This window comes from Zingiber officinale, chromosome 8B (assembly GCF_018446385.1).
Source record: "Zingiber officinale cultivar Zhangliang chromosome 8B, Zo_v1.1, whole genome shotgun sequence".
Lineage (NCBI taxonomy): Eukaryota > Viridiplantae > Streptophyta > Magnoliopsida > Zingiberales > Zingiberaceae > Zingiber > Zingiber officinale.
This window is the reverse complement of record NC_056001.1, coordinates 107,152,391-107,177,244: the sequence shown is the minus strand read 5'-3', so window position 1 is coordinate 107,177,244 and position 24,854 is coordinate 107,152,391. Positions and strand designations below refer to the sequence as shown.

General features: G+C 41.6%; 1 protein-coding gene across 1 annotated transcript; it reads right to left on the bottom strand.

The window, feature by feature from the left end:
- Nucleotides 1-3,094: 3,094 nt before the first annotated feature.
- On the bottom strand, nucleotides 3,095-24,854 carry LOC122016521 (ataxin-2 homolog). The gene is made up of 4 exons (XM_042573848.1): nucleotides 24,511-24,854; nucleotides 23,580-23,855; nucleotides 3,465-4,628; nucleotides 3,095-3,388 (listed from the first exon to the last, which is right to left on the bottom strand). Exons 1-3 carry the CDS (start codon nucleotides 24,652-24,654, stop codon nucleotides 3,474-3,476), a joined length of 1,575 nt encoding a protein of 524 aa, XP_042429782.1. The 5' UTR covers nucleotides 24,655-24,854; the 3' UTR covers nucleotides 3,095-3,388; nucleotides 3,465-3,473.

Sequence of the window (24,854 nt, the reverse complement as noted above, 5' to 3'; positions counted from 1 at the left end):
CCGCAGAGACGGGTGAAGCTGTGGCCTTATTTATATATATATATATATATATATGTGATTATTTTTATTGCTTTTAATGATTTTTCTCATATAACAATAATATAATAAAAAAGTATTTGCCCTTTACTAAATTTTTCGGACTTTTTTTGAAATGCCTCCCAGAAATTTACAATCATCAAACTACCCCCCTTATGTTTTAATTTAAATGGACTTGGCAACTTATATTTCGTGTTGCAATCTTAGATCATGACATAAGTTTCAAAATTGATCCATTGACTTTAGGATGATATAACATTTCTAGTCAATAAAAAGTTTTTTTAATTCTGTGGGCAAAAATTATTCAACTTTTTATCAAATTATGTAAAAAAAAATTAAATATATGCTAATTTTAAAATTATTAAATTACATTACCTATCTAATTTTATTTTTACCTTATTACTATTCCTAGTCGACTACAACAATTATAACAGTCTTATTATTCTTTTTTTTTTAAAAATTGATTGTTAAAAAATTATTACTTCCAATATATTTGATGAAATTAATATTTGAGAGTATGTATATAATTAGAAAAACTAACAAACACATAATATCTTATTTCATATCATTTCGAGTTTTCTAAATTCATCCGTCCATTTTGATCAAAATTAATTGATGGACCTAGAGAACTCAAAATACAATGAAATCAGATACTATGTTTTTGTTTAGCTCTCCTAATTATACTCATGTCCTAAAATATCAATTTGACCTACTATATTAAGAGCAGTGATTTTTTTAACATGAATTATATTTTTTAAATACGTTCATGTTTAAAAAATCACTACTCTTAATATAGTAGGTCAAATTGATATATGAGGACATGAATATAATTATGAGAGTTTGACGAACATATATATAAAATTTGATTTCATATCATTTTGATCTTTCTAAATCTATAAGCTGATGTTGACCAAATTGATTGATCTCAAACATCAATTTTACTTATTATATTGGGAGCATTGATTTTTTTTAAATAAATCGATCATTTAAAAAAAAAGATTTATCGATTTAACTGGGAATACTAATAGGATAAAAATAAAATTATGTATGTGATTTAATAATTTTAAATTTAAATATTTTAAAAAATTTCTCGTGGTTTGACAAAAAGCTGAAAATTATTACAACTCAACAAATTATTTCCCAATGGTTTGATAAATTTATAAAATTAGGGGTGTAATTTAATAAAAAGACACTGTTGACCTAACACGGAGACGTCAATCCCGCCAAGGTGACGGGCTCTTGTCGGTCCAATGGAGATGCGTCGGCACATCATAGGACCAGCACTCACCGACACGCGACACGTGGATCGTGTGTACGACGAGCGATGGTTGACGGTTGACCGCTGCCCGCCTGCAAGATCCGCCGGAACTCGATCGGACGGCGGAAGGACGTCGAATCGGAGAAGTGTGAAACGGGGGCGCCGGGACGCGAGTCAACAGAGCGGACAACATTTTTGGTCTTTTCCTGTTATTTTTTATTTCTCTCAAATTGCTTGAAGAAGACATGGCTTGGGATGGCAACAGCCCTTTTCGTTGACCAAATTAATCGATTCGTTCATAATTAAGGTTTTTTTTTTTTGCAGCTCGTAAGATGATCACCATAACGCAGACAATTATACAAAACACTGTAGTGAGGTTTGACTTTTGTTCAAGGTCGTTATAGGTCACACATCTCTCTCATTTAAATATTATGCGCGAATAGACCCTAATGCAGTGGATGATGATGCGTGCACCTAATCCCATCTTTGAAGTTGACCAGAACATGCAGGATCTTCACTCTTCAGGATCTAATATCAACTGCACCCCTTTTAATTTGCATTTTTATTGGTGTGGAGGTGAGGATAATCATTCAAGGAAGAAGTTGAAAAACATTTGTTCAAAAATCTGGTGCATATATTCAAATTATATCTCTATCAGGAAGAGTTCAATTCAGATAACCTCGTTTTAAATGAGAAGCAGTTTCAGAGTCAAGTAATTATGTGACGGCAGCTTAAATTAGTGAGTATGATCTGGCGCATATATTCTACGAATACGTACAATATGATGTGGGGTTGGCCGATCGAGCGCTGGTCTGTCCACTGCATTCCACGACAAGGACATGTGAAGAGAAATGGTGAGGTAGACGGCCTGATATTGTTGACTGCTCACTGGTTACAGCATTTTAGGCTAAGGAAATGCATGTCTATCGATGTGCATCTCTAGATACTGATCGTTGCGTCTTGATTTTGATTTCCCATAGAAAATGGCAAGAAGTATTTCTACCTTTTAATTTCTTGGCATGTAGTTAAAGATCGATACAGAAATTTATTATGTTTCATGACTTGATTTTATTTCAGCTGTTACTCGAGTACAACGGGTGTGTGTTTCATAATTAAACTTCATTGTTTGAAGGACAAGATGCCCTTCCATAGTTTGTTTCACAAACTTGCGTGTCACAAGTCAAAGCTCGTTAAAGCATGTAAATAATGCATGCCGTGGCGAGTGGCTCATCCGTTCCATTCCCGCAATAAATGCTTTTGACTTTGTTGATTTCTTCTTCTTGAGGTACGTGGTAGAATATTTTTTTAATTTTATTTATATATTTATTTTTTTATATTTAAAGGGTCGCAATTAAGATTCGGAGGCTGGGTAAATTGTGACCAGGAGGTGCTACACATGTTGATATAGATTGTGGCAGGGAGTTGGCAAAGCTTGCTTATTAATTTTCATTATAGCAGTTGTGGTGCTTGAATACGTGTGCAGATACAACAACTGCTATTTCTTTTTAGAGTTGATTATGTGGTTTTCATCGTAGCATTTCCTTCTGCAGTGGAAGCAGTTGCCCAAATGGTTTGATTGAGAAGCTAACAGCGGTATTATTGCTAAGCATCTGAACAAATGCTGTCTACTCTGCAATTGCTTTTTCCACTGCTGAGTCATTTAACTTTTCTATAAGAGCAACAGGATGTCGTCATCTTTCATTTTTAAGGCGATCTGAATTTGATGGTATCCACCCCTAGCATTGATCTGGAAGAATAAGAAGACTTTTTACAGGAAGAAGTAAAATAGACACTTGATGATTTCATGGATATAACATTTCAGTTCAACTGCACGTTCGCTAGCTACTATTCCAGAACTTGGGTTACAAGGCAGACTCAAAACTTGCAGGCTAAGTATAAACTTCATGCCAATTCAGACTTTGAATCTTCCGCCAAGAATAAAACTGTCCCAGCTTAACACAACTTCCGGATGCGCCTTTACAAATTGACTCAAGCTCTAGTGAATAGTCGATATGATGTTTAACACTTTAACTCTCGGTGTTTCTTGCAACAAATTTGATAAAGGTCGGGGCATTGAATGAAAGAAAATTATATCTACAACGCCAAGCACTGAAGAGAGATTATTAATGCACAAGAGACAAATTGAACACCCACATAAGCATGCACCTACCAGCTTTTCTCACCGTGCTCTTGCAGATGTCCCACCAGCTTGTCCATTCAATCTATCGAGCAGAGAATTAAAATCCATCGGTTGCCCACTGTCGCTCATCCTCTGGACAACATTTATAACCTGATTCTTATCAAATCCCATGTTAATTGCTTTCTCAATCATCTCCCCATATGGGTGATTGTGGATGGACTGGGAGTTGTACTGGTGAGTTGGAGGAGGTACTTGCTGGTTCCTAGCAGCTGGAAGGTTGCTCGGTGGGTAGTTGTATGCAGCATTGTAGCCTGGTATGTTGTGCGATGGAGGCGGATAAGGTGGAGTGCCCATGTAACTGCCACCCTTGCCCAGCTGTGGGGTAAAGGAACTCTGGCTGACTGGAGGCTGCATAGGTTGCTGTATGCCATGATGCAAGGGCGGAGGCGGCTGCGATGCTGTGCTGCCACTTCCTCCATAACCATATGGAAAAGCTTCAGGGCGGATGCCTCCAGGATGTACAATTACTGGATTAGGGACTTGCATGGGCACGCTACTAGGAAATGTTTCAGGACCAGGATTCACAGGCTGAGATGGGTAAGGGGTATATGATGGCGGTGGTGGAGATCTGATTTGAGCCTGTGAAGCAATTTGTTGCTGCAGGTGCTGATCTGGCTGTGGAGGTAGTTGCTGCAGGTATTGAGGAAAAGGCGGAGGTTGGTTCTGGTTTACTGACAGAACCAACTGTGGCGGTGCCTGATGTGATCTATTGTGAAGCTGGGATCCTGGTTGTATGTACTGTGTCTCAGGTTGGACAGGTTGGTTGTGTTGGTCTTGCAGCACTGTTTGATGCTGACCATAATAATTGCCAACTTGTTTTGGCATAACTTGATCCTGTTGAATGTTAGGAGGGGCAGGTGCTTGCTGGGGTTTAGATAGTTCTTTGTACGGCTGAACTTGCTGAGAAGTTCCAGCGGGAGGCACTGTTTGATCAGTTTGTCGAGGTAAAGCAAGCGCTAACTGTTGGTTCCCGGTGTCAGGTGTCTCATTCTGGCTTTTTGGCTCTGATGCTTCTCGTACATTAGTATTCTCATTTTTCTCAGGAGCTTTCTGCGCAAGTTGAAGTTTGACTAGTTCCCTTTGAGTTTCAACAAGTTCTTGCTTATCTCTTAGAACTTGAACAGATCTATGCACCTAAACAGGAAAACAGAAAAAACAAACAGAAAAAAAATGCTAACTCCCAGAAAATGAAACAGATGGAAGAATAAAAAGAACTAAAGAACACTCTCGGAATTCAAGACTTCATATTTCTCAGTGAACATGACAGAAGGCATTGAAAAAAATGAAGAAAACAGGTGACGTATAAAATTTCGCTGTTGTGCCTCACTGCACGGAATGAGGCAACTGCAATTTCAGGGGCATTCATTGGAGCACATCCACAGAAAAAGCATTAATTTATCATTTCTGTGCTTGGGAACACCAACAAGTGTAACACAATTCTATACTTGTACAAATAAATTTGAACCCATTGAGTTCTATTCCCATTTGCAGGAGAAATCAGTTCTCTATACCCATGGAGTTAAACACTACTCAATTCTAACAGAATAAAAAAGTCCATCTTTTGAAGATACTAGACTGGATACGAAAGAACAAAAAATTATAATAATTAAATACAAATTCAATTAGGTTATCTTCACTAGAGAATCAAGTGAGAGAATATATGTCAAGCATAGAGATGTTCAAGAGGCTGATGCTTTATTTCCCCCAATTTAAACAGCCAAGCTTGTGCAAGGTGTTATAGTCAAGTACAGAGACGTTCGGAGATAGGGAAAGGAGTTTGCATTATTTGACACAGGTAATGAGAAAATTCATGGCTCAATGGCTTAGGCAATCCGTGTAGTCACCCTGCATAATATGGGTTTCATGTTTTTTCTTTTGTTCTATCTTATAGTAGTGAAGTTCACCTAAGACCATATATATATAAAGTTCTCAGTTTAAATACAACTGTTCAATACCTAATAACATGAGGCTTATGAGTTTGATGTATTGAGCATCATCAAAGAGCAGTGGACTCCACTGCTTTCTGAAATCCTACCTGATCTAACCGTTACTCAAATCTCATTGTTATGGATATAATGGATGCGGATTGGTTAAACTATGTCTTTCAGTGAAATTTTAAGAATGAAGAAATGACCAAAAACTCGAGGGAAAGCTATTTAGTATCACTTTGTAAGAATAAAGATCATCTATGATATTGTTGTTATTCTAAAGGGATGAAGTTGTTGTACCATGAAAATTTTAGAAAAGAGCTACTGAGAGGAAAAGAAGAGATGAGACAAACATTTCTGAAAATCAATTCAATTTTATGCTGAGATGATTGAGATCAAATGATGCCTATTTAATAAGACCACTAATTAAAAATATATGAAAATGAAAAAAAAATGTGATTAATGTTCATCTAGAAAAATAAGATGTTGACAACTTGACAACTACTACTGTAGATGGATTTTACAAAAAGAAAATATAATTATATTAATATGATAAAGGATATGTGATACGGGCGATGAGTGGACCTTGGAGATGACATGGCAATTAAGAGTCAGGACGATGGGGCAATCAAAGTCAAGATTACGTGGCGGTCCCAGTGGAGAAAGGATAACATCCCCTCATCTAACTTTAATTAGTCGCCCAATACTAGGGTTCTTAGAGTCAATCCGATCGAATTATAAGTCGGCCAGCCAGATAAGGACAGCCAGCCCTTAAACCGATCAGACCTGAGGAGGTCAGTGCTTTAAGGATGGCGAAACTTTAAGGCGACCAAGATTAAGGACGGTCGGCCTTATGTATCGGCCAGAGTGACCGACTCACTTCCCAATAGACTAGTCATAGGTATGGTTAAGGGGAAAGCTAAACTCCTTACTTCATATGATTCTCTCTGTATATGCCCGGGCTACCTTGATTGTCGACCGCCCCTAATGGTTTCCATGCGATAGCATGTATGTGTGTCCAGCAAGTTATGAAGTCGGACAAGTTCACATGCCCCGGCCATACAAATATCCGGTCGGGCCAAACACAACCTAGCTTAACATATTAACCGAACCTATCAGAACATAGCGCCATTTCTCTAGGTAGCTCAATATATGTACGGTCGGGTAGAAGGACGACTGGGCCTACAACATTCATCATCATATTACTACTCGGACGGAATTCCAGCAAAGCATAGATTATCAGAGGGATTTCCATGAAGCATGAGGCACTGTATTATTGCTCGAACGAATTTTCAACATAGCCAAGACACTATATCATTTTCTGAATGAAGGTCTCAAGGTTACCGAGCGGCTTAATACTGAGACAGATATAAAGGCGGGTGGTCTCACTGGATAGTCAGGATACATGCAATATGATACACTATAGAGTAGGATATACAGAATATAATTGAACAACCTAATAGAAGTGGTCGGCTTAATGACCGACCGAGATATACTCAGCAAATAACATCCTAATAAGACGGTCCGGCTTAATGACCGGTCGAGATATGCTATATCCTAACAGGGCGGCCAGCTTAACGACCGGCCGAGATATGCTTCGCAAGCAATATCCTAACAGCCTGTCAGAATAACAAACTATATGTGAGAGAATATTCTTCTAAATCCTTCTCCAGAGACCATCCTGTCCCTCGTCAGCTGACCATGTATAACAGCATATTCCTTCATTAGCCTCACCAGTAACAGAAGTTATAAATAATAAAAGAGGTATACATGTGAGTAGAAGGAAGATTCCTCAGATAATTATTATACATTGCCTAACAAACTCTAACACACTTTGTCACCTCATGATTACGGAGGTTATGAGAGGAGGTATATAAAGGGGGAGTCCTCTCCGTAATGAAAATACGCTCTCGGAACATCTGCAACTCATCCTCGTGCACGCATCTACTACTGTTCTTTATCCACCCACTCGAGCTTGTACTAACTTGAGCGTCGGAGGGCCTTCGCCAGGGATTCCCCCTGGTTTCTAGGCACTGACACTTTGTCGGATCGTTTCGGTGTGTGCAGGATCGGAGAGAAACTTCTTTTTAGAGGAAATGGTCTACTGCCAGTCAATCATCGATCCGCCGTGCCCAACGCGTCATCTCTGCAGTTTTCAGAAAGGATCAAATTTGGTACCGTATGTGGGAACTTCCGCCTGGATATGAGAATCAAGGATGAAGGAAGCTGGAAGACTCACTACTATTACCTTAATGCAAGAAGACCTAGATCTACTGATCAACGCACGAGCCCAAAGATTGTTGGAACAGCAACAACAACAACAACAAGGAGCCACCGTGGTACTCTGCCACCACCTAATCCCGTTACATCAACAACGGCTCATCAGAGGGAGAGAGCAGCCAGGGAAGAAGGCCCGCCTCATTTGGCGCGTTCGTCTCACTCACTAGCTCCACGTCGCCGAGCTCTGGAGAGGCACCCGTCCGAGACAAGCGAAGGGAAAAGGCTCCGGCACGATACAACTTCCCCGAAGAAATTAGTACCTCATGCACTATCAAACTTTAGCGATAGGGGAATACTCAGGGTCGCCTGACCCTGAAGATCGTCTCCTTAAATTTGAGCACGCTGCCCTTCTCCATCATTACCGATGGGGTCAAATGTCGGGTGTTCCTCACTACATTCGGTGATTCAGCGCAAAGGTGGTTAAACGACTACTTGCTGAATCCATTCGTTGTTTCAAGGATTTCCGTAAGAATTTCCTTCATCATTTTGCAAGCAGTCGACGCTACCAGAAAACTCCCCTGAGTCTTTTCTCACACAAACAAGGGCCTAAGGAATCATTAAGGGTCTATATTAAAGAATTCAATACGTGGCCATGGACGTCCCTTCAGCCACTACCGAGGTTTTGGTGAGCGCCTTTTTCCAAGGGCTCAACAATAATGACTACTCCGTCTCCTTGGTTAGGAGACCGCCGCCGAGAAATTTTGATCATCTGCTGGACCGAGCGATCGAATTTATCAATGTTGAAAAGGTGCAAGCCGCCCAGAGGAAAGACACCACTACACCGGCTCCGACCCCGACGCCCGAGCATCGAGCATTACCCACTCCTCCACCTAGAGGACCCCGAGCAGCTTCTCAACCTCATCATCCAGAACCACGACCACAGGTCATGTAGCATGTGGAGGTCGAGCAAGAAGGATATCCCGAACCCACACAAGAAGCTCCACGATGATGGTGTACCCTCCACCGGTCAACTACACATGACACGCAAGATTGTTATATTTTGGCTAATCGTCAAAGTGGCAATCGGAGATTCTATCAACAGATCTCATCTCCCAACTGTCGCCCCTATCGACGACTGAACGGCTCGCCCCGAAGAGATCAGCATGAGGCCGAGAGGCACTAGAGGACGCCACCGCCACCCGTGAACCGAACCCCAACTCACGCTCGAAACTAACCGGAGCTCCCGACCCGTCAGGAGGAGAACCGAAATAATGCCGCCCTGGACAACATCAATATGATAACTGGAGGTCCGACCAATGGAGACTCCAACCGAGCGAGGAAGTCACACGCCCGGTGTTTGGAGATTCATGCGACCGACTGCAGTACAAAGCAGGCGGTTGGCCCGAGATTAGCTTTGGGTCGAAAGATTTGAATGGGGTTGAAGTACCCCCATGATGATGCATTAATAATTAAGACTATTATAGCCAATTATAATATTTCCCGTACTTTTGTTGACACAAATAGCTCCGTCAACATCATTTCAAACAAGCGTTTGAGCAGTTGCAGATAGATCCGAGCGAGCTTCAGCTCATGGTAACTCCTTTGTATGGATTCACGGGTAATAAGATTCAATCGCTCGGCCAAAAAAAGTTAGCCATATCTTTTGGAGAAGAGCCCCTAGTGAGGACACGCTGATCGAACTTCATTGTAGTTCGAGTAGTAGTCTCTACCTTCTGCCAGAAGATGAAGTTCCTCATGGATGATCAAATCGAAGAAGTTAGAGGAGATCAATTAGCTACACGCAAGTGCTATGTTGATATAATAAAGATTGAAGCCAGTTCTGCACGAAAGATAGTGGGTGGAGGTCAATAATGTCCAAGAGGTACCGCCCACCCTGGTCTACGAAGAAAAGGAGAAAGTCCAGATTCGACCAGGTCGACCGGAAGCTGTTACACAAGTGGCGGTCGATCTCCCTCGAGAACTCAAAAAAGAGCTTGTTGCGTGTCTTACACACAACAACGATGTTTTTGCTTGGACGCCTTAGGAAGTAACCGGGGTGTCACCTACGATCATGGAGCATGTGTTCTATGTCTACCCGACGCTCGGCCCGTCAAGTAAAGCAAGATTTTGGGGTCGATCAGAATAAATCATCAAAGAAGAGGTGGACAAGTTACTGGGAGTAGGCTACATTCGTGAAGTCCAATTCCCAAGCCGTCTGGCTAATGTTGTCCTAGTGTTCAAGCCAGGAAATAAATGGAGGGTCTGCATCGACTTCAAAGATCTTAACAAGACCTGCCCAAAAGATTATTATCTACTACCTCGCATCGACCAAGTGGTGGATTCTACCTCTGGATGCGAATTTATTTGTATACTGGATGCATATCAAGAATATCACCAAGTTCTGCTCGCTAAGGATGATGAAGAAAAAGTCAATTTCATAATTATGTCATTCGGATTGAAAAATACAAGAGGTACATACCAACGGCTTATGAACAAGGTACTCTAGAAGCAGATTGAGCAGAATATGGAAGTGTACGTGGATGATATCCTTATTAAGTCCCTCCGAGCAACCGACCTATGCGCTGACGTGGAGGAAACCTGTCATACTCTTAAGGCGGTATGGACTAAAGCTTAATCTCAGTAAGTGCTTGTTTGGGGCCAAGAGCGGAAATTCCTGAGATATATTGTAACCAAGCGGGGAATAATAGTTAATCTAAGCAAGGAGCGAGCGCTTCAAGACATGGACCCTGCACACAATCTGAAGGAGGCACAAAGGCTGACAAGCCGGATTACTGCCCTTTCTCGCTTCATCTCCCAGTCGGTCGATCGAAGTTTGCCTTTTTTCAAGATACTCTGTCGAGCGACCAAATTCTAATGGGATGTCGACTGCGATAAAGCTTTTGAGGAGCTAAAAGAATATGTCCGCCCTGCCTGTATTTGCTAAGCCAATAGCAGGTGAAATTTTATGGGTATATCTGTCAACTATTGACCACGCAATCGGCTCAGTATTAGTGAGGCAAGAGGGAAAGGAACAACAACTTGTATATTTTTTAAGTCATTTAATGAAAGGATCCGAGTGTCGTTATACCGCACTCGAGAAGTTAGCGTACGGATTAGTTTTAGCCGCTCAGAAATTACGTTCTTATTTCCTCTCTCACCCGATCATAGCACTTTGGGTCGGGTGCTTGTCAACCCAGAAGCTTCCGGACGATTGATCAAGTGGACCACTGAGCTCAGTGAGTACGATATTAAGTATCAACCCCAAGTGGTCATTAAAGCTCAAGCCTTAGCTGATTTCATAGTAGAAGTACAAAATCCAGAGCCTGAGGGGACTTGAAAAATGTATATGGATGAATCCTCCACTCGACAAGGCAGTGGTATAGACATTCTTATGATATCGCCCAGTGAAGATAGGATGCAGTTATCTATTCGACTGGATTATCAGGCTACTAATAATGAAACAGAATATAAAGCATTGATAGCCGACCTGCAGGCTGTTAGGCATGTGGGGGCTTCTCGGGTTCTAATATACTCAGATTCACAATTGGTTGCGCAGCAATTATCAAGAAACTTTGAGATCAATAATGAACGGCTTAAGCACTATGCAGAAAGCCTTTGAAAAACTTAGGGCCGAGTTCCCGGAGGTAATTATTCAAAAAGTTCCTATCAGAAAATTAAACAACAGATGATCTGGCCAAGTTGGCTTCGGCTTGGGCTATAGATAGGTCAATAGAGCAAACACTACTAGTAGCCTATACTGAACGACAAGCTGACCTTGAATTATAGAGTAGTTGGAGAACACCAATCATATTATTTCTACAATAGGGCAGTTTGTCGGCCGAAGATGAGCAAGCACATATGATTAAGAAGAGAGTTGGTCGATTCACTTTGATTGGTGATCAGCTTTATAAACGAGCTTTCTCATGTCCTTTGCTCAAGTGCATCGGGCCAGAAAACATACAATACATTTTGCAAGAAATGCATCAAGACTCCTATGGAAATCATGCAGGCGGTCGGTCTCTCGCTTAAAAAGTGTTGCTGGTCGGGTATTTTTTGCCCACTCTGCAGGTCGACGCTGCCCAACTAGTAAGAAAATGTTTGTCCTATCAGAAGCACCAGAATATTCCTCATCACCCCCACGAAGTAGTTGAAAACTTTGAACGTTTTCTGCCCGTTCGATCAGTGGGGCGTGGATATAGTGGGTCATTTTCCTTTGGCACCTGCTCAGAAGATAATTTTACTAGTAGCAGTGGACTATTTTTCTAAATAGGTGGAAGCTGAATCATTAGTCAAGATAACCGAGCACATGGTTGTTAAATTCTTATGACAACATATTATTTACAGGTTCGAAATTCCCCATAAACTAGTTTCAGATAATTGAAGGCAATTCCAAGACGGAAAAATCCGAGAGTGGTGCTCTACTTATGGCATCACTCAGACCTTCACCTCCATGGCGTATGCCCAAAGTAACGGCCGTAGAAGTAACAAACAAAGAAATTATCAGTGGGCTGAAAATCAAATTGGATCATGTCGGAGAAAGTTGGGTCGATGAACTACCTAGTGTACTGTAGGCATAGCATACAACCCTCAAAAAGCAACAAGTATAACTCCCTTTCACCAGGTTTATGGAGGTAAAGCAGTGGTCCTGGTCGAGGTTGGCGTGGAGTCCGATCGGAGGGGATTGTATGATGAAGATAATGAGGGTCAGCGCCTTATGGAGCTTGGCCTGATAGAAGAAATTAGAGACAAGGCGACAGCTCGGCTATTGGGTTACCGTCAAAAGATGAGGCAAAACTATAATAGAAGAGTTATTCCCTGATTTTTTCAGGTGGGCGACCTGGTCGGGAAGCGAATAAAATCGGTTAGGACGTCAACAAGCTGGAGCCACAATGGGAGGACCATTTAAGGTGGTACAAAAGCTCACATCGGGCTCCTATTATCTCGAAGATGCAGAAGGCAAAAGATTGGACCGACCTTAGAGCGCGAATCATCTACAGCCTTATAGGGCTTACAAAGTACGCCTGTATATAAGACTTAAAAAGTACTCTTGTAATTTACTTGTGTATTATGTAACACCTTTTACACTTAATGAGAATGCAGATGAATTTATCCAGAGATTTTTACAAATTATAAATTATAAGCCTCCGGCTTATAGACCGGGGCAATCTCAGACTCCTGAGCCACCGTCGGGGTTATAAGTGAGCATGCTCTCGCGGCTCAAAAAAGTCTAGAGATTATAGCCCCCAGCTTAAAAACCGGGTCAGTCCCAAACTCCCGAGTCACCAGCCAATTTATAAGCGAGCATGCTCTCGTAGCTCAAAAAAAGTCCAGAGAATATAGCCCTATGCTTATAGCCAGTCTCAGACTCCCGAGCCACCGGCCGGGTTATAAGCGAGCATGCTCTCACAGCTCAGAAAAACCCAAAGATTATAGCCTCGGCTTATAAACCGGGCCAGTCCCAAACTCTTGAGTCATCAGCCAGGTTATAAGCGAACATGCACTCGCGAGTCAAAAATGTCCAGAAATTATAGCCCCAGGCTTATAGATCGGGTCAGGCTCACCTGTCGGGTTATAAGTGAGCATGCTCTCGCGACTTAGAAATGTCCAGAGATTATAGCCCCCGGCTTAAAAATAGGCCAGTCCCAGACTCCTAAGTCATATGCCGAGTTATTAACGAGCATGCTCTCGCTGCTTAGAAGTCCCAAGATTGTAACCCCTGATTTATAGACTAGGCCAGTCTCAGACTCCTGAGCCACCGATCAGATTATAAGCGAACATGCTCTCACGCCTTTATAATTCGGACTCTTAAATTTTCGTTCGATATAATTATCCCACTCGATTCTATTGTTCAGTCCGGCAAGCAATGATGAAAATAATTAGCTCTTATATTCTAAATTGTTGAGCCGTCAGCCAGGTCACAAACCAGCTGGTCCTCAGATTTCGAACTCTTAAATCTTCAAGCTAATTAAAATCGTAAGGAAATTATTATTTTGTTCGGCCTGATCAGCATACTTAGTAGTGTTATTCTATCAAATTTATTGTTGAGCATGGAGATTCATTATGAAGGGTCCGTTCGTGAGTCGATTATCTAATGGCCACAATTATTGGGTTAGGTTGGTACTCTCGACGCCATTACTTAACCCAGGGTAGTAGTTATTCCGGCTAGCATATCTGGAGATAGTCGTTCGATCTGAATATGGTCGCCCGATTTGATTATTCTAGTTGGGATCGGTATATAGTTCAGCATATCCTCCAATTCTTATGAGGTAATTCATTCCTATAAATTGGTCATTCGGATTATCATGATACGAATTAAGAAATAGTTTAAAGTACTAGTGGCTCTGGAGATACGCTAGAAGTTTGCAAGAAAACAGATGCGATTTAATAATGTTCGATGCATATTCTAACATTTTAATTTATGTTTTACAACCAATTGAGAGCTATGACATGAAAAATATGTGTATACACTTAGTCGAACTTGCTTAAGATGTCCTTCGGAAGTTCTCTATTGAGACGATGGCGATCTACGAATCACGGAGGAGGCTCTGTGGACAAATAGCTAGCTTCCCTTAATTGTTTGGTAGCTCCCTCGGTTGCATGGAAGAGGGACTTGGAGATTGCCGGGTGAAGGTTGTCCCAAAAGCGGGAGAGTTGAGATAAGTCTTTCGTCTAGCCTCAAAATGTTCGTCCTCCCCAATCTTATAAGTCTCCAGTTCAACCTTGGCAGAATCCAACTCGGCCTAGTATCATTAAATCCTTGGAATATGATGCGGTAGTTTGTGTAAAGAAGCTAGTCATGTGAGTGGTCCTTAATTCCTCTAGTAAGGTAGTTTTTTTATCAAAATCTGAAACGGCTTTGGCTCTCATAGCCCTCTCCGATCGGAGAGGAGATTCCCTAGTTTGAAACAGAATTTCTAATCTTTTCTTGTCCGTGTGATATGACTCCGCTAGTAGTTGGGATTCCCTCAAATTTTGCCTCATATCTAAAAGCTGCCCAGCTTGAATTTCAATCTCTTCTCGTAAGATAGTCGCTTCAATGCTAGGGGTGAGGGTGGTAGATTCTAACTCTTCTACTCACTCTTTCAAAATTTTGTTGGCATGCTCTAAGTCCACAGCTATTTGGCTTAAGTGCATCCCAGAAGCGAAAAACTGAAAAAGAATAACAATGAAATCTTAGTGCATAAGATATGTTACTGATATCTTAGTCCACAAAATAGGCCAAGTCATAAGTCTACCGCGGTTGCATTCATGGCGTGCTTATCCGCTCCTGTGTCATAGATTTTTTTGACCGGTTGCGAGCTTCCAACTAGGATTCAGCTAAGGGACCTTTCAACTTTAATACCCCATACGACGATGAAGTAGTAGCCTTCATCTCATGTTGAGTGGATAATACATAAGATTGTTTAAAGAGACAAGGAGGACCAGTTGGGGATCTAGGGCTTGGGGCAAAGCAAATGAAGTTCTAGGGGATCTCAAATGAACGATAGTCAATGGAGCGGGCCAAGTTTCTAGTACTTTCCCGACCAGCCGATGATACTGCGTAGCAGTTAAGCGCGCGAGCGTATGATAGGCCGGTCTTGTATCATAAGTTTGTTCTGAGCCCAAGGTGGTGGAAGAAACGCTCAAGGCTTGTGGTGAAGTTGGCCGCACTGGTATTGTCTTAATTGGACGGGCGACTGGGGTGGTCGCACGAGAAGCATATATAAGAATGTTTGGCCTCATCATAACAATTTTAAAATGAGATCGACTATGTTTTTGAGATCCAAGCCCTTTACCTTGAGCGAAAGAAACCAGGGTCCCATCAAGGGAAGTCCGCTCGATGGTTGATTGCTCAAATAAATTTAGACCCGAAGTCACTTATCAGAGCCTTTTGCGCTTGAATGTGAGGGGAGTGCCTGAGTCTGAAGAGCCAGAGGAGGATGTTTCTTTGGGATTATCTGTAGGAGTAGATTGCCACTAGAGGACGACACTAGCCCACTTCGGGATCCTTTAGCAAGGCTTCCCCCCATTGGTTCAAGACATCTCCCTTCAGTTGAGCACGTTTGGAAAGGAAGGCGGGGGTGATAGCCTCCGTTGTAACGATAAGTGAATACAACAACAACAACCAAGCCTTTTCCCACTAGGTGGGGTCGGCTGTATGAATCCTTTTATGCCATTGAGCTCTATCTCCTATTATATCATCATATATATTTAAATAAATTTTATCTTGTTTTATTGTTGCTAACTAAGTCTTTTTTGGTCTTCCTCTTCTTCGTTTGATATGCATGTTTATCTTATGATAAGTGAATATCATAAGAAAAACCCTTACAAATAACTAAGAAAAAGGTGAAGATTGCATACCAAAGGTGGCGCTTAGCCCAAGGCTGACTAGGGTAAGCCCAAAAATGTATAACAAACCTTCAATGGTTAATTCAAGTAGGCTAAATTTTAGGCCTCTTAGTCTCTCTAAAGCCTCGCGCAAAGTTGGGTCAGCGCGGATATTCCCCAAATCAGGTATAGGGGGAAGATTTTGCTGCCGAGTTATGGGACAAGACAAAGGGGTTGGAAGGCTAATAAAGAAATATTTATCTCTCCATTCGCCTTGGGCCAGAATCCTATCAAATAAAGATGTCTTAGGGCGGGCACGGAAACGGAATAGGTCGTCCGTCACTTGCTGAAGGTTGAAGCAGTGATGAAATAGACGCGGAGACAAAGGGAGGTTAAAGAAACGGAAAATCATAGTGGCGCGTGAAGGGAGTTGGGGAAAAGTTGATGAAGGGGAATGTCAAAATATTGGCTAACCGCGACAATGAAAGGATAGAGAAGGAAACAGAATCTTGCTACAATTTGCTCTCTAAAGACCATAATATTTTCTGATGGAGGAAGATGGGGGCAATCTTTACCAGTTGGTATCACTACGTAAGAGGGTAACCCGTAGTTGATTCTGAGATCATAAGTATCCATAAGGGTGAAGTTGGAGGAGTATTGCATATACCACAGATCATCCTCAGCCATTTTTGCAAAGAAAAGAAGAAGAGGAGATAAGTGTTAGAAATAAGGAGATAACAAAGGAAAGGTAGCAAAGAAGAAGAAGGAGAAATGAAGACATTGAACCTCTTAAAGTCTTTCTCATGGAAATCCCTAAAAGCCACTTTTTCAAGCAGAGTCGTCGAATTATAACAATAAATAAGTAGGCTAGGTTTTGAATCGTTGGATATGAAGGCGAAACAGTGAGTATGGGAAAATATGTGCATTTATAATAAACACACACACGTGTCACCCACAAAAAGCCTGCAACAGTCCTTTCGAAGCACCAAGACCTTTATCAAAGCAAACCTTCTTTTTTGTGCCACTCCCTCAAAGGCCCGACCGGCCAGAGGTTGAGCGAACTTTGGAGCTCACTAGGGAAAGCTCACCCGAGAAGAAAATAAGTGAAACAATAAGGAGGGGGTAAGGCCGAATGCATGCTGGACTAGTTCTTAAAACCGAGCGGGGGTTAGGTCGAATGGATTTGACCCCAATCGGTTATAAATATCCTTACTCTAGAGAAATCTTTAATTGTTATGGCTCGTTCGGTCTTTGAGTTCGGATGGACAATCATGTAAATTATAGTCGAACGGACTTTGATCCAGACGAACTAGCACTATGATTAGTATATCATGCACATTCAAGAAAAAACACAAGTTATCGAGACCTAAGTTATTGGAAGAGATTGACATTGAACCATAGGAAAACGAAATTACAAATTGAACCATGACAAACCAAAACAGTTGCGGAAACAGGTCAGGCGAAGCCTTATGATTTATCCTCTTACGGTCAAAGAAGTGGGCAGGAGGATCGGAAACTAAGTAATCACCTTCCTTTAGTTGCTCTACCGCGCCCTCCGCTCCAAGAAGGAGTGCTTTGCTAATGAAGCGATCGATGGCCACGTTGAAGGCAGGTGTTTGGAAGAGAACTTTCTTCCTCGTCTGGAAGCGTTCATCCTCTCCTACTCAGTATGCTTCCAATTCCGCCTGGGCAGCTATTAGCTTAGCCAAGATACCTGTCAGTTCAGATTCCTTGGAAGATAGGGAATTCTGGGCGGTCGCCAAGTCTGAGCGGAGAGCGTCTCGCTCGGCATCTCGAGCAGACAGCTCAGAAACCTTGGCGGTGAGTTCAACCTCGTGTATATCCTTCTGCTCCTTTAGTTGCGAGGAAAAGCGATCAGTTACGGCCTTTAGCTGGGAGGATAGGTGATCAGATTCTGCAGTTTTTTCATCCAGCTCCGCCTTCATACTCGCTCGAAGGGTTGTCTCTGGTTGGAGTTTAGCTTCGGCAGCCTCAAGGAAGTCTTAAAGCTGATCGCCTTCTTAAACTCAACTTTTGACAGTCGTCGAGCCTCTTGAAGTTAGGTTTCTAGCCCACTTATCCATTCAGAGGAAGGTGCAGAAACGGCTTCAGAAAGTTTTTGTTTTAGTGTTTCGTTTTCCTGGGCCAGGGAGGATAATTGTTATGCAGCACTCATTTCAATCGCCCAACTCTGAAGAAAGGGACAGGTAGCATTAGAAACAGTCAATGTATGAGGGGGTAGATCAAAATACTTCACCTTGGTTCGTGTATAGGCATATTCGTCTACTAACTCCCCAGGAGTTAGCTCGCTGAGCTGGTTTCCAGCATCCTCCCAAGCCTCCGTTAAGCGACACCTTAAAAGTATATGGCCAGTCGGGGTAGTCAAAGGGGAAGTTGTGGCCTAGGCGAATGGCACATAGAAGGTGTTGAAAATGAATGAGGTCGTCTCGGCCCAGTAAAGCCTGGAGGAGTCTTTACACAAGGAGATAGGATGAAGTTGGAATCTATCGCCTCGTTCAGCAGGGAGATCACCTCTTGAATTCAGGCAAGCTCAAACATTGGGCTAGCAAAAGGAAGAGCGGACAAGGTCCGCTTGGACTATTATTCCTGTGTTTCCTCCTAGACAGGCTTTGCTTGGACGGGAGATAGGTAAGCTGAAGGCACCTCGCTTGTAGGTGCTTTAGTTGATGTCGCTAGCTCTTCAGGGACTTCGGCGTGAACAAGTTTACGTCTTTTGCGCCTTTTTGAAGGAACATCCTCCCCCTCCAGGGGAACACTTTCAGGCACAAGAACGGAAGCGAATGGCAATTCCTTTGAAGCAGTAGCCACACTAGGCTCAGTCGCAAGGTTATCGGATGTCCCATTGCAGGGCAGCTAGTTGTAAGCCTCGCTCGAGATGCAGTTCTCGCTCTTTAGCCCGAATTTATTTCTCATCCAAGTCGATCGAGTCATCGATTAGGGCCAAGAAAATGGCATTCACTCCACAAAATAAAGAATACCTTAGTTAGTGATAATGCAGTGACTAAGTTATCAAAACTTATCGAAAGAGCCAGGAATCTTCTTTTGTATGGGGCTCAAGCCAAACAAGTGTAGGAGGCCTTCTCGTAGCCACCAATGAATCTTAAATTGTTAGCTGCCTAGCTTGGGAAAGTAGGTGAGGTAAGTAGCATCTTGTTTATAATTCCCTATGTCAGGAAGAGCAGGAAAGGAAAATTGTTAGGCGCCAAGAAGCGGGCTCGGGCATTTCAAGGAAAAAGAATCGCGACTTCCAACCCTTGTTGGAAGAGGGCATGTCCTTGAAGAAAACGGATTTTGGGCGAGATTGGAAAAGGAAAACCCCCGGTTCTGATTTCTTGAGATAGGAGAACAAAAAGAAATTTCGGAGGTAGGAGGAATGCTAAACAGATGGAATAACATGAATGTACCACATACGGCACGAATAGCGTTTGCGGCAAACTGTTGTAAGGAGATACGGAAATACTGACTTACTGCCGACAGGAACGGATGAACAGGAAACAGAAACCGACCACTAGCAGGTCCATAAAGAAGGTGATGTGATTAGCAGGAGGATGATAAGGATGGGCGTCGAAAGAAGGGATAACGATTCAATAGCTCTGGATTTCATACCGAGAGCGAAGGAAAGCTTTATCGACGGCGTCAAAATCCGAAAAGGTCAAGATATACCGGGTGAAAAGGATTCTTCAGCCATAAGAGAACACAAAGTGAAGAAAGGGAAAAAGACTTACTGGTTGCTTAAGGGGAAGGAGAGGAGAATACTATAGGTGAAAGGTAGACGGAGAAGAAGATAAAGAAAATAAAAGACAAAGTGTGAGGAGTATGGGTTGTTTAGGGTTTTTATGAAGTATGATTCAATGGTAGTCGTTGGATTGAGATGGCATGCAACGGAACGTTATAGTAATCCATAAATAGCATTTATGATGGAGATGACAACCAAATCATTCCTCTGACAATGCACCTCTCCACGCGTCCTCAGTAATCTCTCCCACACAACTAGCTGCAGACAAGCAACTTTTGAAAAAATTGCTAAGTCCTCAAGGCGTAAAGGGGAGCGCGAATTGATTAATGGCCGTGATAAAAGGGCCGAACTGGTGAAAGTGGGAATTGGGTCCAGTCAGTTGACTACACCTCCTTCGACTAGACTTGAAGGGGAGGCTGCGAAACAGGTTGCGATAAGTGGACCCAAGAGATGATGTGGCAGTTAAAGTCAAGACGACGGGGCGATCAAAGTCAAGATAGTGTGGCAGTCCCAATCGAAAAAGGATAACATCCCCTCATCTAGCTTTAATTAGTCGCCCAGTACTAAGATTCTTAGAGTCAATCCAATCAAGTTATAAGTCAACCGTCAGATAAGGGCGGCCAACCCTTAAGCCGATCAAACCTTAGGAGGTCAGTGCTTTAAGGATGGTCAAACTTTAAGGCGACCAAGATTAAGGATGGTCGGCCTTATGTATCGGCCAGCGTGACCGACTCACTTCCCAATAGACTAGCCATAGGTATGGTCAAGGGGATAGGTATGGCCAAGGGAAAAGCTAAACTCCTTACTTCATATGAGTATCTCTATATATGCCGGGGCGACCCTGATTGTCGGCCACCCCTAATGGGTTTCCATGCGGTAGCATGTATGTGTGTCCAGCTGGTTATGAAGTCGAACAAGTTCACATGCCCCGGCCGTACAAATATCCGGTCGAGTCAAACACAGTCCAGCTTAACATATTGATCAAACCTCTCAGAACATAGCGGCGTTTCTCTGGGTAGCTCAGTATATGCCCGATCGGGTAGAAGGACGACCGGGCCTACAACATTCATCCTCATATTACTACCCTAACAAAATTCCAGCAAAGCATAGAATATCAAAGGGATTTCCAAGAAGCAAGAGGTGCTGTATTATTCTCGAATGGATTTCCAACATGACCAAGACACTATATCATTTTTCCAACGAAGGTCTCAAGGTTGCGCCGGATATAACTAAGCGGCTTAATACCAAGACAGATATAAAGGCGGGTGGCCTCACTAGATAACCAGGATACATGCAATATGATACACTATAGAGTAGGATATACAGAATGCAACCGAAGAGCCCAATAGAAGCGATGGGCTTAATGACCGGCCGAGATATACTCAGCAGATAACATCCTAACAAGGCGGTCTGGCTTAATGACCGATTGAGATATATTCAGCTAATAACATCCTAACAGGGCGGCCAACTTAACGACCGGTGACTGTCTTAACGACCGGCCGAGATATGCTTAGCAGGCAATATCCTAACAACTTATCAGAAAGATAAACTATGTGTTAGAGAATCTTCTTCTAGAACCTTCTTCAGGGACCATCCGGTCCCTGTCAGCCTACCATGTATAACAGCATATTCCTTTATTAGCGTCAACCGTAACAGAAGCTACAAACAACAAAAGAGGTATACATGTGGGTAGAAGAAAAATTCCTCAGATAACTATTATACATTGCCTAACAAACCTTGACACACTTTGCCACCTCATGATTGCGGAGGTTATGAGAAGAGGTATATAAAGGGGGAGTTCTCTCCGTGGTGAAGGTACGCTCTCTAAACATCTATAACTCATCCTTGTGCACGCATCTACTACTATTCTTCATCCACCAGCTCAAGCTTGTACTAATTTGAGCGTCGGAGTACCTTCTCCAGGGATTCCCCCTTGGTTTCTAGGCACTGACACTTTATCAGATTGTTTCGGTGTGTACAAGATCGGAGAGAAGCTTCTTTTTAGAGAAAAAGGTCTACTACCAGTCAATCATCAATCCGCCGTGCCCAGACGTCATCTCTACAGTTTTCAGACAGGATCAATATGTATGATAATAGAGTCACTAGCTTTATAATTATTGATAACATTGCAAATCAGCTTTCTATAACGGTTGGTTTAATATCAAGGGTTAGCTCTGAATTTTTATTTGTTTACGTGTGTAAATAGAAACTAAAGGTTTTAGTAAAATGGAATTAAAATTAAATGTATGAAATGAAATGCTACTAATAAGAACATATCTTGAATCTATTATTCGACAAAGAGATATTAGCTGGTATATGGTAAATAGGAATAAAGAGTGTGGTTGTAATGGACAGCTTTTGGAATCTTGTGAGATTGTCAAGTAACATCAAATCTTAAAAAGCAAATTATAAGTGTTATATGATCCTCCATACTCTATTGATTAGAGTGTTGTTTTGCTACAAAAAAATTGATGAAATAGATATGACAATGTTAAGAAGGATACTTGGGGTTTTACTAAAAAGGATTAAAAAAATATTACAGCTTGAAGCAATTGCATGTAGCTCCAACCTATGATAATGAGATAAAATACATTGAGGTGGTGTACATGTTCAAAGGTGGCAATTAGATTCTATAGTTAAACCAATTGAATCAATTAGAATAGAAGAAATAGAGTGATTAATAAATATATAACTCAGGAGAACGTGCTAAAATATTTTAAATAATTTGAATACTAATAATGCAGCCTTACAAAGAGCTCACTAAAAGAATAAAATTTGTATCGTGATTCCATAATTCGGACAAAAAAATGCAGTGTTGATTATGATTGTGATAACAACAAAATAATAGTTTGGTCATTATTGAACTCAAGATGTCACGAAATCCAACTGGTCAGAAATGTCTTATCTTGTATTCAATCTAGTCACTGTACTATTGATTGGTAATGAATCAAATTTTTTGACCATTAGTTTGTGGTCATGGCAGTCATCAGTTACTCAAATGAGTCTAAAGTAACATAATAACTATGCCAGAATCAAAAGTGAACTGTGGAAAATATCAACTAAAAAAAATAATTGCAGAGAGCTAGTTTAATATAACCTTTATCTAAAAGTGATGATAGAAATGTAAGTAACCAAGCAATAAATATATCTAGAGTGAGAATTTGGCATGAAGAATTAGAAACTGGAAGGATATTTTGAATTGAATATTTATAGTAGTAGAAAACGAAATCAAAATAAGAGTTGATCATATTATTCAAACTGACAGTGAACATTGATGAAAAGCGTTCAATGAGAACAGAAAAATAAGAATGCAGTGAAATAGATAAATTGTGCTCTATGAAGAAACGATATATAACTATTGTTGAAGGTAGATTTCCACTGAGTAGAGCTAATAGAATGTAATAAATGCATATTTGAGGCTTTCAAACTATACTGTGTTATAATGAGAAGCTTGTTATAAGTTTCAGATAGAGCAGAGTTTCAAAAGAAAAGTCATCATTCAGTCAAGTTTCTGGAAGAGAACTAAATGATCGTAATAACACCAAATTGCAAGTACCATTTGAGTTTACGAGTATACTATGTACCCTCTTAAATCCCAAGGACTAAAACATTGGCTTATTTGTTGACACACGTGGAAAATTTAAGTGCCACTCAAAAAATTAAGCGATATTAAAAAAATTCCTTGCTTTCATGCATGATTCTTTTTTAAAGAACAACTATTGTTGATTTATGTTTATCAAAAAATAATTTTGTTAATTTGATTGCCAATGCCAAGTACCACTATTTTGACTTGAAAAAGAAAAATGCAAATCCACAGAGGGGTACATATTAATCAACTAACAGTAGTAAATTATATTTTATATCAGCACTTACTTCTTGAAGATGCTTCTCAAGAAACTTGAATTTCACATCTTTTTCATTCTGGTCGTGAGTAAAATCAGCTCGAAGTTCACCAACAGATCGCTCAAGTTTGTAGCAGACTATCTCCAACTGTGACAAACGGCCACAGATACCATCAAGTGATCGGAGTAAATTATCGGCATACTTCTTAATGCATTTCTCAACAGATGGTAATACACCCTCCCTGGAATAATCTTCTTGTTCATAGATACTGACTAATGGTCTTCCCATGCTATTCTCATGGAGATCCTGTTCAGTGATGATCATGTAGTTAAAAAAATGTGGTTTGCTGGAAAATCAAGGACTGAAACATGATAACTTCTATTTCCCGATAAGAACTTTCCAAATAGTTAACACAGCAAGACAAATCGTTAAAAGATGCTCCTACATACACAATTACCATATAGAATTACAAGAAGTGAGAATTATATAAAGACTTCATCTTGGGGCATTACTATTCATGAAGGGCTTGCAGAGGGCCAACGTATAGGTCATCTTGAAGGTAGCTATTATCCAAGCCAAATGGGAGACCTAGATTGCTTCAACAGACAATCTAGGCGGCCAAATTATTCCACGATGACAATGCACATCCAAACAAAGGCAATCCAACGGAAAACCATGAAACGGAGACCGATCAAATTTCAGGAAAATGGCGAACAAGATGCAAGGAAAACGAAACCGTAATCTTCCCTTTCCCCGAGCAAACAATCGCATTAAACCTGCAGCAGGATCCAAATTACAGGTAAACATAAAACTTCCTAGTCATTCCAAGAATCGAAACGTTTAACTCTCTTCATAGCCATGACGAATTCAGGAATAACCTAACCAACATCACGACACACGACATTGAAATGGCACATCAAGAAGCGAAATATAAAAAAGAAAAGAAAATAACGACAACAACCTTTCCGGAGGGATCCGATCGCTTCCCAACCGAAGTGTCCTGCGCGGAGAAATCGTCGTAGGAGCACAGGATGTCATCGGAGCCGAAATCGAACGATCTGGAGTCTGAGGCGGCTGCTCGTCCGGAAGACTCACCCGATGCCATGGGAGAAGAGACGAAGAAGGGAAGAAAGAGGGGAGAGATGCGGTTGCTTGCCTTAGGCGACCAGTAGGTTTATGAGAGCGCGGCGGCGAACAAGCGGAGACCGCCAGCGTAGACCGTCGGGCGGGCGCTCAAGCCCACCGAATTGGGGATTAAGATGCAGTGCCAGTGGCGACGCGTTTTTGTATGTTAAACTTCCACCA